Raw genomic sequence first — 18,279 nt, 5'->3', positions numbered from 1 at the left:
TTATGCCCTTATATCTAATTATGGAAAGAAGAATTCTCATAAGTGTAAATAATTTTTTCAAATATTGCCTCTTAATGTTGGGAAGGAGTTTGGAGCGCATATATATCCCTTAATAGACCAGAACCCACAGGTCATGTCCCAGTCTATTCCTCTTTTTGTGCTGTCAGAAACATAATATCTCATTAGTTACTTTGGAATTTCAACCCTCTCTCTTGAACTTGTTCCACAATCTGAAATTCTAATAAAAGCCCCACTTCTATTACCTCTGTTAATATTTGTGGTTATTAACTTTCTGTTAGACTAATACATTGCTTTTGTTTTATTTAGTAGCACTTACTCTGCTCTAGAATTTTGCCTGGGACCTTTCTTATTATTAACAAAGAATACATGTGAATATTTATTTTAAAAATGTATATCCTACCTTGTTCCAGGAAAAATTTAACATGACTTCATAATAAATAAATGAGTTAATTAATAAAAATAGCATAGAAACATAATTATGAGAACTTAAAGTGGTACCATGAAACACACTTTGATAACTAGCCTTTCAGTGTTCATAAATTTGCCTTTGCAGTGCCTCTCACAAAAAAAGTAGTAGTATCCTTTCTGTAATATTAATGGTAAAGGTCTAAGATTCAATTCTAGGTTTGCCAAGAATGAATCCTCACATGCCTATTAAGGAATAAGTAACTTTTTTCATAAAATCTCTTCCCTACCTTTTTATTTTGAAATTTTAAAACTTCCTTATTAATGTAAAAGATAGAATAAATCAGAGACCAATATTTGAGCAACATACTATTTTGTTTTTGTTTATAGAAAAGTGAAAACTATAATTGAATGAAAGCTTGACTTTAGCCAAATAATCAAGAAAAATTTTGTGTTACTTTTCCATAATAGCCATTTTTTTTTCCTGTAATAGCCACTTTTTCTTTCTTTCTTGAGATGGAGTCTCACCCTCTTGCCCAGGCTGGAGTGCAGTGGCACAATCTCAGCTTATTGCAACCTCCATCTCCCAGGTTCAAGTGATTCTCCTGCCTCAGCCTCCTGAGTAGCTGGGATTACAGGCACCAGTACCTGGCGAATTTTTCTATTTTTAGTAGAGACTGGTTTTGCCATGTTAGCCTGGCTGGTCTCGAACTTCCAGCCTCTGGTGATCTGCCCATGTGGGCCTCCCAAAATGTTGGAATTACAGGTGTGAACCACTGCACCCAGCCTGTAATAGCCATTTAAAAGTCACTTTCCTAGGCTTTTTTTTTTTTCTTGCCAGTTGGATCTGTTTGAGTGGTTAATTCCATGGTAATACTCTGGCTCTGACTTATTTTTGTCTCTGTCAGCTATATCTGAAGCATATGCTTTTATTTTTAAGAGATTTAGCCTTATGATTTTTTTTTTTTTTGAGACGGAGTCTCGCTCCGTCGCCCAGGCTGGAGTGCAGTGGTGCAATCTTGGCTCACTGCAACCTCTGCCTCCTGGGTTCAAGCAATTCTCCTACCTCAGCCTCCCGAGTATCTGGGACTACAGACGCACGCCGCCACGCCTAACTAATTTTTGTATTTCAAGAGACAGGGTTTCATCGTGTTGCCCAGGCTGGTCTTGAACTCCTGAGCTCAGGCAGTCAGCCTCCCAAAGTGCTGGAATTACAGGCGTGAGCCACTGCATCTGGTGATCTTTTTTTTTTTTTTTTTGAGATGGAATCTTGATCTGTCGCCCAGGCTGGAGAGCAGTGGTGCAATCTCAGCTCACTGCAGCTTCCACCTCTCAGGCTCAAGCGATTCTCCCGACTCAGCCTCCCCAGTAGCTGGGATTATAGGCGGATGCTGCTGCACTCAGCTAATTTTTGTATTTTTAGTAGAGATGGGGTTTCACCATGTTGCCCAGGCTGGTCTTGAACTCCTGACCTCAGGTGATCCACCCACCTCAACCTCCCTAAGTGCTGGAATTACCGGCGTGAGCCACTGTGCCTGGCCTCAATCTTTTTTTTTTTTTTTTTATAAGAGGAAACTCTTAAATGAAAAGCTCCTACACTATAGGATTTATGAATGACCACTTGTGTGGTCAAGGTACTTATTTGTCCACTGATTGTCCAATTTGGAAATTATTCATGCTTTTCTTTCCTGATGGCTGGTTTGTTTGTAAGAAACCATTGTTTAAAATTTCATGGAAAATTCTAATAAAAACTGATTAGCTGGAACTACACTGGTTCAAATTCAGTCTTCTTATTTTAAAAATTTTATTTATTCATTTAAGATTTAAGGTCTCGGCCGGGCTCGGTGGCTCAAGCCTGTAATCCCAGCACTTTGGGAGGCCGAGACGGGCGGATCACGAGGTCAGGAGATCGAGACCATCCTGGCTAACACAGTGAAACCCCGTCTCTACTAAAAAATACAAAAAACTAGCTGGGCGAGGTGGCGGGCGCCTGTAGTCCTAGCTACTTGGGAGGCTGAGGCAGGAGAATGGCGTAAACCCGGGAGGCGGAGTTTACAGTGAGCCGAGATCCAGCCACTGCACTCCAGCCTGGGTGACAGAGCGAGACTCCGTCTCAAAAAAAAAAAAAAAAATGGTTTAAGGTCTCACTCTGTCACCCAGGCTGGAGTGCAGTGGCACTATCATGGCTCACTGCAGCCTCGACCTGGGCTCAAGCAGTCCTCCCACCTCAGCCTCTCGAGCAGCTGGGACCAAAGGCGTGCACCACCACACCCAGCTAATGTTTGTATTTTTTTATAGAGATGGCATTTTGAGGCAGGGAGCAGTGGCTCACAAGCCTGTAGTCCCAGCACTTTGGGATGCCGAGGTGGGTGGATCACTTGAGGTCAGGAGTTTGAGAGATGGGGTTTTGCCATGTTGCCCTGGCTGATCTTAAACTCCTGAGTTAAAGCAATCCACCCGCCTTGGCCTCCCAAAGTGCTGGGAGTACAGGTGTGAGCCACTGCACCCAGCGTCAGCCCTCTTATTCTGTCATCCCTTGTCAACCTCTGAGGTGCCTTCAAGGAACCTCTTAAGGTATCCCAGAACACTTTTTCTAAGTAATGGACCTTTTTTTAAGTAATGTGCGTTAACCTCTTTTCCAGATAGTGCTGGATACACTAGGAAGAGAAAAGCAAAACGATAGCGCCAGAGACTAAGGGAACCTGAAAAATCAAATAGTTTTTTTTTGCTACTTGCTAACAACGTAGTGAAGATTTGGTAGAAGCAGTATTTGGACCTTTTTAAAATTTTTTTTAGTGTCAATGGGTTTACATAATTCATCTATTTCCTATCCCATATTGCCATGGAGCATAGTATAGATCATCTAGACTTAGCTGTATGCAGCTTTTCTACTAGAGTTGTTAGTGTCATCCTCAAGGTAACAGGCACTAATAATTAGAACTCTCCCTCTTCTTTTTTTTGGTATCTCCCTACACTCCTGACTCTTATATAGAACAAAGAACTTTGAGTCTGGCAAGGCTTATAAGACAACATGGGGAGATGGCGGAGAAAACTCACCTTGCAATGTAGTATCTAAACAGCCAGGCCCGGTGACAAATGGTCAGCCTCAGCAACCAACGACAGGAGCAGCCAGTGGTGGATACATTAAACGGTATGCCAACTCCTCCCGATATTCCTGTACCTTTCTTAATGAATGGTTCACTTAGGGGATGAGTTTAGCAGTACATGACCCCTAACTAATAAATAAAAATTGTATTTATTCCATTTTAAAAATGCATTTAAAAATCTGCCCACTGACAAAATGTGGTGGTTTTTTTTGTTTTGTTTTTTTGTTTGTTTGTTGTTTTGTTTTGAGAGAGCGTCTTACTGTGTTGCCCAGGCTGGAGTGCAGTGGCATGATCTCAGCTCACTGCAACCTCCACCTCCCAGGTTCAAGTAATTCTCCTGCCACAGCCTCCTGAGTAGCTGGGACTACAGGTGTGCGCCACCAGGCCCAGCTAATTTTTGTATTTTTAGTAGAGACAGGGTTTCACCATGCTGACCAGGCTAGTCTTGGACTCCTGACCTCAGGTGATCCACCTGCCTCGGCCTCCCAAAGTGCTGGGATTACAGGCATGAACTACCACACCCGGCCAGACAAAATATTGACTGTGGTGGTTGACCTTGGGTGACGGGATTAACTTTTCTTTATACTTTTCCGTACTTTCCGAATTACTGAACTAGACATACTTTACTTTTGTATATAGAAAAAAATATGTTTTAAAATGTGTCGTCTAGAGCAAGGGTCAGCTAGATTCCTGTAAGAAGATCTGTAACGAGCCAGAGAGTCAATATTTCAGACTTTTCAGGCCATACAGTCTCTTGCAATTACTCAACTCTGTTGTACAGTTAAAGCTGGCATAAACAATATGTAAACAAATGTGCATACTCTGTTTGAATAACACTTGATTTATATAATCAGATGGTGATCCAACCTCTCTTTTAGAGCCGTGGTTCTTTAGATAGACTTAACTGTGCATTAGAACCACTTGAGGGGCTTATGAAACCATAGGTTTCTGGGACGCACTTACAATTTCTGATTTAGTAGGTCTGGAGTGGAGTGTGAGAATTAGCATGTTCCCATGTCTAACAGCTTCCCAGGTGATGCTGGGAATTACGCTTTGAGAAACACCGTTTTAGAGTTGTTTCTTTTCTTACATGGTTTTAAGACACTGTGCTCTCTTTGATGAGTCTTCCAGTTTTATTACAGAATGTTTCCCAAGAATGGTAACCTATATTCCTTTGGATCTTATACTTGCTGAGAGTCATTTTGGTACTTTTGTGAAAATTAAATCCAGATTTACTCTATTTAAATTCAGAAAAATCTATGGAATTAACTGTCTTCTTGTGATAGCATAACTAATGATGCCAGAGAAGATGAAATGGAAGAGAACCTGACTCAAGTGGGTAGTATCCTGGGAAATCTAAAAGACATGGCCCTGAACATAGGCAATGAGATCGATGCTCAAAATCCGCAAATAAAACGAATCACAGACAAGGTAAAAGCTTTTTATTGCCACAAGAAAATGAGACACCCAGTTCAGTGTTTCCGTAATAGACATTTGTGCTAGATGCTGTGGGGGACATGGTAGAAGAAGCTCCTGGACTCATAGGTCTTAGTTCTGATGAGGTGGTGGTTCTTTTCTTTTTTTTCTTTTGAGATGAAGTCTCACTCTGTTGCCAGGCTAGAGTGCAGTGGCTCAATCTCAGCTCACTGCAACCTCCGTCTCCCGGATTCAAGCAATTCTGCTGCCTCAGCCTCCCGAGTCGCTGGGACTACAGGCACACGCCACCAGGCCCAGCTAATTTTTGTATTTTTAGTAAAGACGGGGTTTCATCATGTTGGCCAGAATGGTCTCATCTGTTGACCTCATGATCTGCCTGCCTCTGCCTCCCAAAGTGCTGGGATTACAGGCATGAGCCACCACGCCCAGCAAGGTGGTGGTTCTAACACATAAAACAAGAGCCAAGTCCTCCCCCTCATGGCAGTTGGTGCCTTTTGAAACCAGAGTTTTGGAATGTAGTAGTTTTACTTAAACCTTCACACATGAAGCTTAGTATCTACTTTAGCCTTTGACTGTGTTTTTTTCTCTCCCAAATGAGTAAGTTTTATTTTGTTAACTAATTTTTTGATTGAGAATGGTGTCTTGCTCTGTCGCCTAGGGTAGTGCAGTGGTACAATCACAGCTCACTACAGCCTACCTCCCAGGCTAAAGCTAAAGCTTTCCTCCCACATCAGCCTATTTTGTTAACTAAAAATAAATTAGGTTCCTGAATCCTCATCTCATGAAAGAAAACCCGTTCTGCAGAATAGTTAATATAGAGTGGTCACACGAAATAGAGTCATGTGAGTGAAAGAAAGCTGTGATTCTTTTCCCTTAACTTTACATGATACCATGAAAGTGAAAATTGTTTTTGGTGTTTTGATGTGTCACATGTAAAAGTCATACTTTGGCCAGCCATGGTAGCTCACACCTGTAATCTCAACACTTTGAGAGGCCGAGGCAGGAGGATTGCTTAAGCTCAGGAGTTTAAGACCAGAGCAAGACCTAGAATGTTCTAAAAACATTTAAAAGTTGACTAGGCATGGTGGCATATGCCTTTTGTCCTAGTTACTCTGGAGGCGGAGGCAGAAGGATTGCTTGAGTGTAGGAGTTGAAGGCTGCAGTGAGCTGTGATTGTACCATTGCATTCCAGCCTGGGCAACAGAGTGAGACCCTGTCTCAAAAAGAAAGAAAAAAGAGTCATACCTCATTAAAATCTCAGTGAACTTTAAAGTTTAGGGTGAGTTTTTAAGCTTGGCTCTCTGTTAAATCACTTTTGATGGATTTAATTGAAACAGTGGTTCACAAGATGCTTTAAATGCTGCAGTCTGGGTGTAGGCTACATTTACCTGTCATTTTAATTCAGATGTTGGTGTGGATGGTAATAGATTCGTTCCAAAGATCTTTGGAAAGGTTATTTCAGTCTCTCCAGGTTAGACTTAGGGTGTCTGAATCCAGATGAGATTCTGTGATTCAGTTCAGAGGACTCACACAAGGTCCAATCTTTAACAGAGAAGAGCACTCTCATATTTCATCACATCAGAAAATGCCATTGATTACAGGATGCATCCCAGTTTCAGGCATGTTAAACTATGAAAAAATGTGTTGTAGAATTGATGAAATATTGACAAGGTCTTATATGTTACACCTTTGTCATGTTTATATACCAGGGTTTTTCCAAATGAATTTCATGTTCTGTTACTTCTTGCCCAACATGAGTTTTGTAATGTAACTTCACATGGTTTCTTGGATTTTCTCAGTGTGTCAGTTACTCCAAGTGTAAAATGTTTAATTTTTATTAGAGTTACTTACCTTGTAAAATAAAGCTGATCTCATTCTTGTTTTTCAGGCTGACACCAACAAAGATCGTATTGATATTGCCAATGCCAGAGCAAAGAAACTCATTGACAGCTAAAGCTACTGCTGTTATTCTTTATCATTTATTCACTTCCGTAGCTCCTCCTTGAAAGTTATTACCTTTTCAGCGTTTAAATTTTCGGTTCCACGCTCTTCTAATTGGGAGATAATATGGAAGAAGGGCCAGAGCAGTCACAGCCCTCCTTCTCTTTTGTTTTCTATTGAGGGCCGACTGCTGCTTGGCCTTCCTTCTAGTATTTTCTTTTTCAATTCATACTCTTAGATTGGTTTTCATATGTCATGTATAGTGTTTTCATCCTCCTCATATACTTTAGCAGGTTCTTTTGCTTTCAAGATTTGGAAGCATTGCCAAAGACAGCCATGAAGAAGGAAGCTGTAGAGGTGTTCTTTGTTGTTGTTTATTTTTGCTTTTGTGGTAGAGGGAGGGACAAGAGATAAGAGGTTGTTACCTCAGTAAAAACCTTCAGGCCACAAAACAAAAAGTTGCATAGCCACAGGGAAGATGTAGTTGAATATAGTTTTTGATTTAAGTTGCGGTTATAGCCAATTTAGGCTAATGCTTGGTTTTGGAGCTTTTATACACAAAATTTTTGTTAGGCATCATAGTTTTGCAACCTCTGCTCCAAAGAGAAAAATAGAATGAGTTTTCTTTCTTTCTTTTTTTTTTTTTTCCCTGAGTCAGAGTCTCGCTCTGTCACCCAGGCTGGAGTGCAGTGGCGCGATCTGGGCTCACTGCAACCTCAGCCTCCTCGATTCAAGTGATTCTCCTGCCTCAGCCTCCTGAGTAGCTGGGATTACAGGCGCATGCCACCACGCTCAGCTAATTTTTGTATTTTTAGTAGAGACAGGGTTTCACCACGTCAGGCTGGTCTTGAACTCCTGACCTCGTGATCCACCCGCCTTGGCCTCCCAAAGTACTGGGATTACAGGTGTGAGCCACCGTGTCTGGCCGAGTTTTCTTAAAGTGAGCTTAATTTCTGAACTCTTAGTGATTCATATATGTACATAAATCTGTGATCCCATTTCTTATTGCACCATTCAGGAACACTTTGTATAAATGAGTGGCTTTTTATTTCATATTATTAGTAGTATCATGGTTCCATTACAGGCCTATTAACCTCATACATTGTCATTAGTCTTTGAAGAAAAAATATGTAAATATATATATGTAACAAGAGAATTTCTCTCTAAAGCAGGGCTTAAAATTTTTTGGAAAAGTTTGACAAAGTATACCACATGAATTCAGGTTTACCTCAATGCTAAGAATTATGTTTAGTTAGGAAAAGGAAAGTCATTCTGATCTCAGGTAGAAAAGTAGATTGCTTTGAGTTTTATGTAGCTTTAGACTTTAAAAAGTTAGAATTTATTCTGTTACTAAAAATTATTTGAAAAAATTATGCCTCTGGTTTAATTGTTGGTGATTACACACTGTCTTTCTCTTACCCTTGTGTATTGAATTATGTCCATAATCAAGTTGATGTGGATCCTGAAAAGTGTTATGAAAATCTGATTGGTATTTGTCACATTTATTTTAAAATTAGCACCTGAACACTTCAAAGCTGTCAGTGTGAATTGGTTTCACCAATAACCACTGCTTGATCCTTACAGTTAAATTTTTTAACTAACTAATGGTATTGTTCTTTCAAATAGGTAACATGTTTCTATGACTTAATTTGGGGGAAAATAGTTTCATCAGCTCTCATTTAACAAATTAATAAAGCAAAGATCCATAGAGCACTACAACAGGAAGCTGCCTTTAGCATCTTTCCGGTATTGATTGAAAATATTGATAGGACTTAAATTTACCTTGCTAAAATTTGTTGTGAGGTTCATTTTAATCATTACTAGTCTTACTCACTTGAGCTTAAATACACTAGTGACTGGAAGGGTAATGGTTCTGTGTGAGAACTACAACTCACTGGAGAAGATACAGTTAATGTGGGAGCTTTCAAAGGCTAAAGTGGAAAATATTTAAATAAAGTGAGATGCAACTACACCCTCTGTAATAGAAATGTTCCACGTCAAAATGAGTGGTTTGGCAGGTGATGGTAAATGTGTAAAGTAAGAAGGTGTAAAACGGAGGATTGTGCTTTACCTAAATGCATTTCCTAAAACCATTTACCAAAAAAAATTTTTAGCACTGTTCTGGATAAAGGAAATAGTTCTGAGAATACCAGCGTGCTACACTCACAGTATAATTGGTTAGAAGCATGGGCTGAGGCATTAGCTGAATTTTCACTCTAGCTGAAGTGACTGTAAGGTCATTTCTGTGCCTTAATTTGTCTGTAAATGCAGATTAATACAAGCATACCTCAGATACTGAGGGTTCAGTTCTAGACTACTACCATAAAGCTAGTGTTGCAATAAAGTGAGTCACATGAATTTTTGGTTTCCCAGTGCATATAAAAGTTCTGTTTACACTATTCTGTAGTCTATTAAATGTGCAGTAGCATTATGTCTTTAAAAAACAAAGTATGTACCTTAATTAAAAATACCATGTGCCAGGCGTAGTGGCTCATGCCTGTAATCCTAGCACTTTGGGAGGCCAAGGCGGATGGATCACTTTACGTCAAGAGTTTGAGACCAGCCTGGCCAACATGGTAAAACCACGTCTCTACTAAAAATGCAAAAATTAGCTGGATGTGGTGGCACGTGCCTGTAATTCCTCCACTGAAGTCTCTTTTTTGTTTGTTTGTTCGTTTTGAGATGGAGTCTCACTCTGTCGCCCAGGCTGGAGTGCATTGGCACGATCTCAGCTCACTGTGACGTCTGCCTCCCGGGTTCAAGCGGTTCTCCTGCCTCAGCCTCCTGAGTAGCTGGGATTACAGGCAGGCACCACCATGCCCAGCTCATTTTTGTATTTTTAGTAGAAATGGGGTTTCACCACGTTGGTCAGGCTGGTCTCGAACTCCTGACCTTGTGATCCACCTGCCTCAGCCTCCCAAAGTGCTGGGGTTACAGGCGTGAGCCACCATACCTGGCCTCCTCCACTGAAGTCTTGAAACGCTCAGTCATCCATGAAGGTTGGAATCAACTTCTTCCAAACCCCTGTTAATGTTGGTATCTTGCCCTCCTTTCATGAATCATGAATGTCCTTAATGGCATCCTTTCCAGAAGGTTTTCAGTTTACTTTGCCCATATGCATGAGAAGAATCACTATGGCATCTATACCTTTATTCTTAAGCTGTAAGACCTGAAAGCTGAAATGACTCTTTTATCCAAGGGCTGTAGAATGGATATGTTAGCAAGCATGAAAACAACACAACATTAATCTTGTACATCTTCATCAGAGCTCTTGGGTGACCAGATGCTCTGATGCTCATTATCAATAAGCAGTAAGATTTTGAAAATAATTTTTTTTTCTGTGCAGTAGTTCTCAAGAGTGGGTTTTAAATACTCAGTAAATCATGCTGTAAACAGATGTGTTATCTAGGTTTCATTGTTCCATTTATAGTACACAGGTATAGTAGACTTAGCATGATTCTTAAGGCCCCTATATTTTCAAAATGGTAAATAAGCAATGCCTTCAGCTTGAAGTCACCAGCTCTATTAGCCTCTAACAAGAGAGTCAGTCTGTCTTTTCAAACAAGCTGGGCATTGACTTCTCTCTGGCTATGTGAGTCCTAAATGGTGTCATTTTCCAATAGAAGGCAGTTTTATCTACATTGAAAAATCTATTGTTTACTGTAGGCACCGTCATCAATTATCTGGATAACGCTGCAGCTTCTCCATCAGCACTTGCTGTTTCATTTTACACTTTTATGTTAACAGATACGGCTTCTTCTCTTAAACCTCATGAACCAACCTCGGCTAACTTCCAACTTTCCTTCTGAAGCTTCCTCACCTCTCAGACTTTCTAAGCATTGAAGGGAGTTAGGGCCTTGTGTTTACTGGAGTAGCACTTTTAACTTCCTTCAAGAACTTTTCCTTTGCATTCACCACTTAGTTAATCGGTGCAAGAGGCCTAGCCTTTGGCCTGTCTTGTTTTTTTTTTTTTGAGACGGAGTCTTGCTCTGTTGCCCAGGCTAGAGTACAATGGCACCATCTCAGCTCACTGCAACCTCTGTCTCCCGAGTAGCTGGGATTGCAGGTGTGTGCCACCATGTCCAGCTAGTTTTTGTATTTTTAGTAGAGACAGGGTTTCGCCATGTTGACGAGGCTGGTTCGAACTCCTGACCTCAGGTGATGTGCCTTCCTCGGCCTCCTGAAGTGCTGGGATTACAGGTGTGAGCCAACACGCCTGGCTATGACTCTTCTTTTCACTTGAACTTAGAGGCCATTGCAGGGCTATATATTGGCTTAATTTCAATATTCTGTCTCAGATTAGGGAGGCCCAAGGAAAGGAGAGTGATAAGGAATGGCTACTTGTTAGAGCAGTCAGAACACACATTTATCAATTAAATTCGTCATCTTATGGCTTAGGCAAGAAGATGAGACCGTTTCTACAAAAAAATTTTAAAATTAGCCAGGTGTGGTGGTGCATATCTGTAGTCTAGCTACTCAGGAGGCTGAGATGGGATGATCGCTTGAGCCTAGGGGGTTGAGGCTGCAGCAAGCCATGATTGCACCACTGCACTCCAGCATGGGTGACAGAGCGAGACCCTGTCAAAAAAGGTTGCCATCTTATATTGGCATGGTTTGTGGCATCCCAAAACAGTTAAAATAGTACCATCAGTGATCCCAGATCACCATAACACATAATAATGAGAAAATCTGAAATATTGTGAGAATTTTCAAAATGTGAGACATGAATTGAGCACATGCTGTTGGAAAGACGGCAGTGATAGACTTGCTTGATGTAGGCTGCCACAAACTATCTGTGGAAAAACTTAATGGAGTGCAGTAAAATGAGGTATGCCTGTAATTCATACATAGCATTATACTGCATAGAGTGGTAACAGGTAAAGCACTTAGAACAGTTCCTGGCTAATGTAAGAGCTTATAAGTGTTAGCTGCTATTCTCTCCAAAGTGGAGCTCTTTCTGGTCAAGCAGCTCTGTGAATTAGATGAAAGGCAACGTAGCCTCTCCCCAGAGAAACAGGCACACAAATGCAAATCATGCATAAATGAGGTTCATAAATGGAGATCTTGAAAGCTCGTCCATGGAACCCAGGTTAAAACTTTCCCATAGCTTCTGCTATTGAGAAAGAAGAGAGGTGAGGCCATAGAAATTAGACTCCATCATGCATTACAAACGGCTGTTCATTTAAAGCCCTTTCTGATTTTCTTCCATAACATTGTCTGGAAATTTGATTCACTTTTGAAAGGTAGTAAATGGTTAACACAAGCTCTGGAGTCTGACCACCTGGGATCAAATTTTGGTTCATTAATTTACTTTTAGTTGTGTGGCCTTGAGCATAATACTGACCTGTAACTAAAGAGGTAAACAATTGTATCCCCCACTGAACTTGTTTTTTAACACTAAGCTCCCTCTTCAAGTTTCCAGTCTTATAACCATAATGATCTGTATCCCCTATAGCCATGCCTATTTTTTTCCCTTCAGTTTTAATTCATCTTTTGTTTCTATACTTCAACTCTAAATCTTTCCATTTCATGTATGGATTATGAGTGTCCTTAACTTAAACATCTATGGCCCAGACATCCTATACTCAGTTGCACTTAGAATTAGCTTTTTAAAGACATACACTATAATCCCAGCTACTTGGGAGGCTGAGGCGGGAGGATCACTTGGGCTCAGGTGTTCAGGACCAGCCTGGGCAACATAGTACGATTCTCTCTCTCACCCCTCTTTTCTCTCTCTCTCTCTCTCTCTCTCTCACACACACACACACACACAAATGGCCAAGAGGTAGGTGGAAAAATTCTCAACATTGCTAATTATCATGGGAATGAAATAAAACCTACAATGAGATGATCTCATTCCAGTTATAATGGCCATTATCAAAAGAGAGAAAATGCTGGCAAGGATGCTGAGAAAAGGGAACTCATTCCCACTTGGTGGCAATGTGAATGAGTACAGCCACTATAGAAAACACTATGGAGACCCCTCAGAAAACTAAAAATAGAACTACCATACTATCCAGCAATCACACTACTGGGTATTTATTGAAAGGAAAGAAAATCAATATGTTAAAGGGATACCTGCACTTCCATGGTTATTGCAGCACTATTCACAATAGCAAAGATAATAGAATCAACCTAAGGGTCCATCAGCAGATGAATGGATAAAGGAAATGGGGTATATATACACAGTGGAATACTATTCAGCCATAAAAAAGAATGAAATCCTATTGTTTGCAGTGACATGAATACACTGGAGGTGTATCCATGGAACTGGAGGTCATTGTAGTAAGTGAAATAATCCAGGCACAGAAAGACAAATACTGCATGTTCTTACTCATGTGAGCTAAAAAATTTATTTCATGGAGGTAGAGAGTAGAATGATAGTTACCAGAGGCTGGGTAAGGGGTGTACAGGGTGGGGCAATGAAGGAAGGTAGGTTAATGGGTAGATACAAACATACAGTTAGATAAAAGGAGTAAGTTTTAATGCTTGATAGCATAGTAGGGTGACTATACTTAACAATGTAAATTTCAAAATGGCTAGATTTGAAATGTTCCCAACACAAATAAATGATAATGAATAACATAATTTGAGATAATGAATAACATAAATATCCTGGCTTGATCATTATACATTCTATGCATGTCTCAGAATATCACAAGTACCCCGTAAATAGGAACAAATATATATATAAAAAAAATAGTAAAGTGAAAAAGGAAAACAAAGCAGCTTATCTAAGTGCTATTTTCTTTAGGTCACTCTTACCAAAGTTTAAGTTATCCCAATTACATTCCTAATCAGATTTTATTTCTCAGATTGATATTCAAGTTTCTCATCTAGTCATTTAAAAGTTTATTTTTTCCATAAAGTAAAAGCAAGTTTATTTAAAAAGTAAAGGAATAAAAGAATGCCACTCCATAGGCAGAGCAGCCTATTTACTATTATTTTTTTGGAGCCACAATCTCACTATGTTGCCCAAGCTGACCTCAAACTCCTAGGTTCAAGGGATCCTCCAGCCTCAGGCCTCCTAAATAGCTGGGACTATAGATGCCTGCCTCTGCGTGGCTCCATTTTTTAAATCCTTTTAATGTAGTGTCCACTCCAAGCCTTCTACTTCTGTACAACTTGTAAAATTCTACTTTCATGCCTTATAGATGAGATAAATGGCATGGTTTACCGAGTGCTTACTCTGTCATGGTGACTATGCGAAGTGCTTTTATATAATTTTTTGCAACATACCTGAGAGGTAGGAGCTATTCCCTATATTTACAAGTGAGACGAAACTGCTCAAATTCATAAAGCTAATAAATGACAGACTCTGGATTTAAACCTGGATCATTCTGACTCCTGGACCCACGATTTTAATATATTACATTGCCTTCCAAACCAAGCTATAAAAAATTTGGGCGACTTGGGCCATATGTGGTGGCTCACACCTGTAATCCCAGCACTTTGGGAGGTAAAGCGGGATTGCTTGAGCCCAGAAGTTTGGGGTCAGCCTGGGGAACACACTAAAAAATTAAAAATTAGCTGAGTGTGGTGGCAGATACCTGCAGCTCCAGCTACTCAAGAGGAATGGGAGGAGATAGCTTGAGCCCAGGAGATCAAGGCGTCCGTGAGCTGTGATCGTGACACTGCACTTCAGTCTGGGCAATAGAGCAGGACCCTGTCTCAAAAAATATATATAGTCTGGGCATGGTGACTCATGCCTGTAATCCCAGCACTATGGGAGGCCAAGGCAGGCGGATCACCAGAGGTTGGGAGATGAGCCTGGCCAACATAGTGAAACCCCATCTCTACTAAAAATACAAAAATTAGCTGGGCCTGGTGGTGGGTGCCTGTAATCCCAGCTACTTGGGAGGCTGAGACAGGAGAATCACTAGAACCCAGGAGGTGGAGGTTGCAGTGAGCTGAGATTGTGCCACTGCACTCCAACCTGGGCGACACAGCCTCTGTCTTGTTAAAAAAAAAAAAAAAAAAAGTGACTTAAAAGCCAGGCAGTGGCTGATGCCTGTAATCTCAACACTTTGGGAGGCCAAGATGGGAGGATCACTTGAGCCCAGGAGTTTAAGACTAGCCCAGGTAACATTGCAAGATCTGTCGGAAAAAAAAAAAAAAAAAAATTAGGTGACTTGGGCTAGTGGCCAAATTAGAATCTGGGTCTTAAACCACAAGCCAGTCTACTTGATTAGCTCATATTTAAATTTAAATCTTGTTTGCTGTAACTTTGGACATATTACTGTATATAGCCCTTGCCCTCAAAGAGTTAGTCTATCATGAAAGACAAATATAGAATGTGAGAAGTGCTATAGTAACAGATGGGTGAGCAGTTAATTCGACTTAGACGCAGGAAAGAGGCTTAGACATAGAGAATGAGCATATTAAGAGAGGGCAGGCTGGGCACATTAGCTCATGCCTGTAATCCCAGCATTTTGGGAGGCCAGGGCAGGTGGATCAGCTGAGGTCAGGAGTTTGAGACTAGCCTGACCAATATGGTGAAACACTGTCTCTACTAAAAATACAAAAATTAGCCAGGAGTGGTGGTGCCTGCCTGTAATCCCAGCTACTCAGAAGGCTAAGGCAGGACAATCACTTGAACCCAGGAGGCAGAGGTTGCAGTGAGCCAAGATTGTGCCATTGTACTCCAGCCTGGGTAAGAGAGTGAGCCTCTAGAAAAAAAAAAGAGAGAGAGAATGGGCATTCCCAAATGAGTGAACAATACAGTTGGCCCTAAGTATCCGGGTTCCACATCTGTGGATTCAACTGCAGATCAGACATATTTGAGGGGGAAAATGCCTCAAAATTCTAAGAAACAAAACCTGAATTTGGCATGCATCAAATACTATGTTGAATCTATGCCAATGAATTTATGTGTAGGCATATTAGGTATTATAAGTAATCTAGAGATAATTTAAAGTTTCAGGAAGATAATATGTCATTTTATGTAAGGGACTTGAGCATCATGGATTTGGTAGCCATGGAGGTCTTGAAACCAATCCTCCATGGATACCGAGGGACAAGCTCTATAAAGGGAGTCAGAGGAGAGAGACTGCACCGTGGGTTTACACAGAATAATCTGATATGGGTGGGCAGGCAAATGAGAGTGAAGAAAGGGAAATAAGTCTGGGTCCAAGTTGTAAAGGGTGGTAGTTGCAGATTGTGATAAGAGTGTGGATTAAGTTCCAATTAACAATTAAATGGGAACATTTAAATTGTTTTTTTTTTTTTTTTTTTGAGACGGAGTCTCGCTCTGTCGCCCGGACTGGAGTGCAGTGGCCAGATCTCAGCTCACTGCAAGCTCCGCCTCCCGGGTTCCCGCCATTCTCCTGCCTCAGCCTCCCGAGTAGCTGGGACTACAGGCGCCCGCCACCTCGCCCGGCTAGTTTTTGTATTTTTAGTAGAGACGGGGTTTCACCGTGTTAGCCAGGATGGTCTCGATCTCCTGACCTCATGATCCGCCCGTCTCGGCCTCCCAAAGTGCTGGGATTACAGGCTTGAGCCACCGCGCCCGGCCTTAAATTGTTAAATGTGTAAATTCTGGCCAGGCACGGTGGCTCACGCCTGTAATCCCAGCCCTTTGGGAGGCCAAGGTGGTCGGATCACCTGAGGTCAGGAGTTCAAGACTAACCTGGCCAACATGGTGAAACACCATCTCTACTAAAAATACAAAAAATTAGCAGGGCATGGTGGCATAAACCTGTAGTACCAGCTACGCAGGAGGCTGAGGCAAGAGAATTGCTTGAACCTGGGAGGCAGAGGTTGCAACAAGCCGAGACTGCACCGCTGCACTCTGGCCTGGGTGACAGAGTGAGACTCCATCTCAAAAAAAAAAAAAAAATGTGGCCGGGCGCGGTGGCTCAAGCCTGTAATCCCAGCACTTTGGGAGGCCAAGACGGGCGGATCATGAGGTCGGGAGATGGAGACCAGCCTGGATAACACGGTGAAACCCCGTCTCTACTAAAAAAAAAAAATACAAAAAACTAGCTGGGCGAGGTGGCAGGCGCCTGTAGTCCCAGCTACTCGGGAGGCTGAGGCAGGAGAATGGGGTAAACCGGGAGGCAGAGCTTGCAGTGAGCTGAGATCCGGCCACTGCACTCCCGCCTGGGCCACAGAGTGAGACTCCGTCTCAAAAAAAAAAAAAAAAAAGTATCAGTTCTGATTTATTAGATGAGAAGTACTGATAAAACACTCAGAGAAATGTTAATTGTTCAGTAGATCAATAAGATTAATAAACTAAACATTAAAATTTAGAAAAAACAAAACTCCTCAACTGATATGGATAAACTAGTACCCCTGTAGCCCTTTCAAAGTGAGAAACAGAAAATGACATATGGGAGGCTGGGTGTGTTGGCTCCCACCTATAATCCCAGCATTTTGGGAGGCCGAGGTGGGTGGATCACCTGAGGCCAGGAATTCAAGACCAGTCTGGCCAACACGGTGAAACCCTGTCTCTACTAAAAATACAAAAATGAGCTGGGTGTGGTGGTACATGCCTGTAATCCCAGTTACTCAGGAGAATGAGGCATGAGAATCAGTCGAACCTGAGAGATGGAGGTTGCAGTTGAGCCAAGATCGTGCCACTGCGCTCTAGCCTGGAATGAGATTCTGTCTCAAAAAAGAAAGTAACACATGGGAAAAAGAACACCTAGACCAGATTTACGTCAGAAAGATTTTGTCATAGAGATTAAATAGTAGGTTTGTGTGATCTCTTGACTTAATGGATAAACTAGGTTTAACCATTATTGAGAACTGTTGATATATAGTTAGTAATAGCTTTGTGGCTAAGATAAAATCAGAAAATGACCAAAATGGTAGCTTTCTAAATGTTCATGTTAGTGATAATCTGAAATCCTCTACCTTTGTACCTTCAGATTTTTTTTTTTTTTTTTTTGAGACGGAGTCTCACTCTGTCGCCCAGGCTGGAATGCAGTGGCACCATCTCAGCTTGCTGCAACCTCCACCTCACAGGTTCAAGCAATTCTTCTGCCTCAGTCTCCTGAGTAGCTGGGATTACAGGCGCGTGCCACCACACTTGGCTAATTTTTGTATTTTTAGTAGAGACGGGGTATCAACACATTGGTCAGGCTGGTCTTGAACTCCTGACCTCGTGATCCACCTGCCTCAGCCTTCCAAAGTGCTGGGATTACAGGCGTGAACCATTGCCCCCAGCCTCAGAATCTCTTAATAAGCATAGTTCTAGTATCACAAAATGTTTATGTCACATGAAGGCATTTCACTACTCATACAATGTGAACATGAGCATGAAACATGTCTTTCTAATCTATGTATAGGTTAAAGTTCTCCTGTCCTCCTCCTTTAAAGGATTAACCTTGCTTCCAGCCAAAGTTAATTAAAAATTTAGTATATT

The 18,279-nt window shown here is 41.3% G+C and overlaps 1 protein-coding gene across 5 annotated transcripts in view; it reads left to right on the top strand.

Moving 5' to 3' along the window:
* Nucleotides 1-8,513, top strand: part of SNAP23 (synaptosome associated protein 23) — a 43,096-nt gene extending 34,583 nt beyond the window's left edge. For all 5 annotated transcript variants that reach the window (XM_033190442.1, XM_033190437.1, XM_033190438.1 and 2 more), the window contains exons 6-8: nt 3,419-3,577; nt 4,820-4,964; nt 6,859-8,513. In XM_033190442.1, coding sequence (XP_033046333.1) covers nt 3,419-3,577; nt 4,820-4,964; nt 6,859-6,924 — 370 coding nt within the window. In that variant the 3' untranslated portion in view covers nt 6,925-8,513. The remainder of the gene's footprint in view (nt 1-3,418; nt 3,578-4,819; nt 4,965-6,858) is intronic.
* Nucleotides 8,514-18,279: the final 9,766 nt, after the last annotated feature.

This window comes from Trachypithecus francoisi, unplaced genomic scaffold, assembly GCF_009764315.1.
Source record: "Trachypithecus francoisi isolate TF-2019V2 unplaced genomic scaffold, Tfra_2.0 Lachesis_group3, whole genome shotgun sequence".
Classification (NCBI taxonomy): domain Eukaryota; kingdom Metazoa; phylum Chordata; class Mammalia; order Primates; family Cercopithecidae; genus Trachypithecus; species Trachypithecus francoisi.
This window is presented reverse-complemented; position numbering and strand designations above follow the sequence as displayed.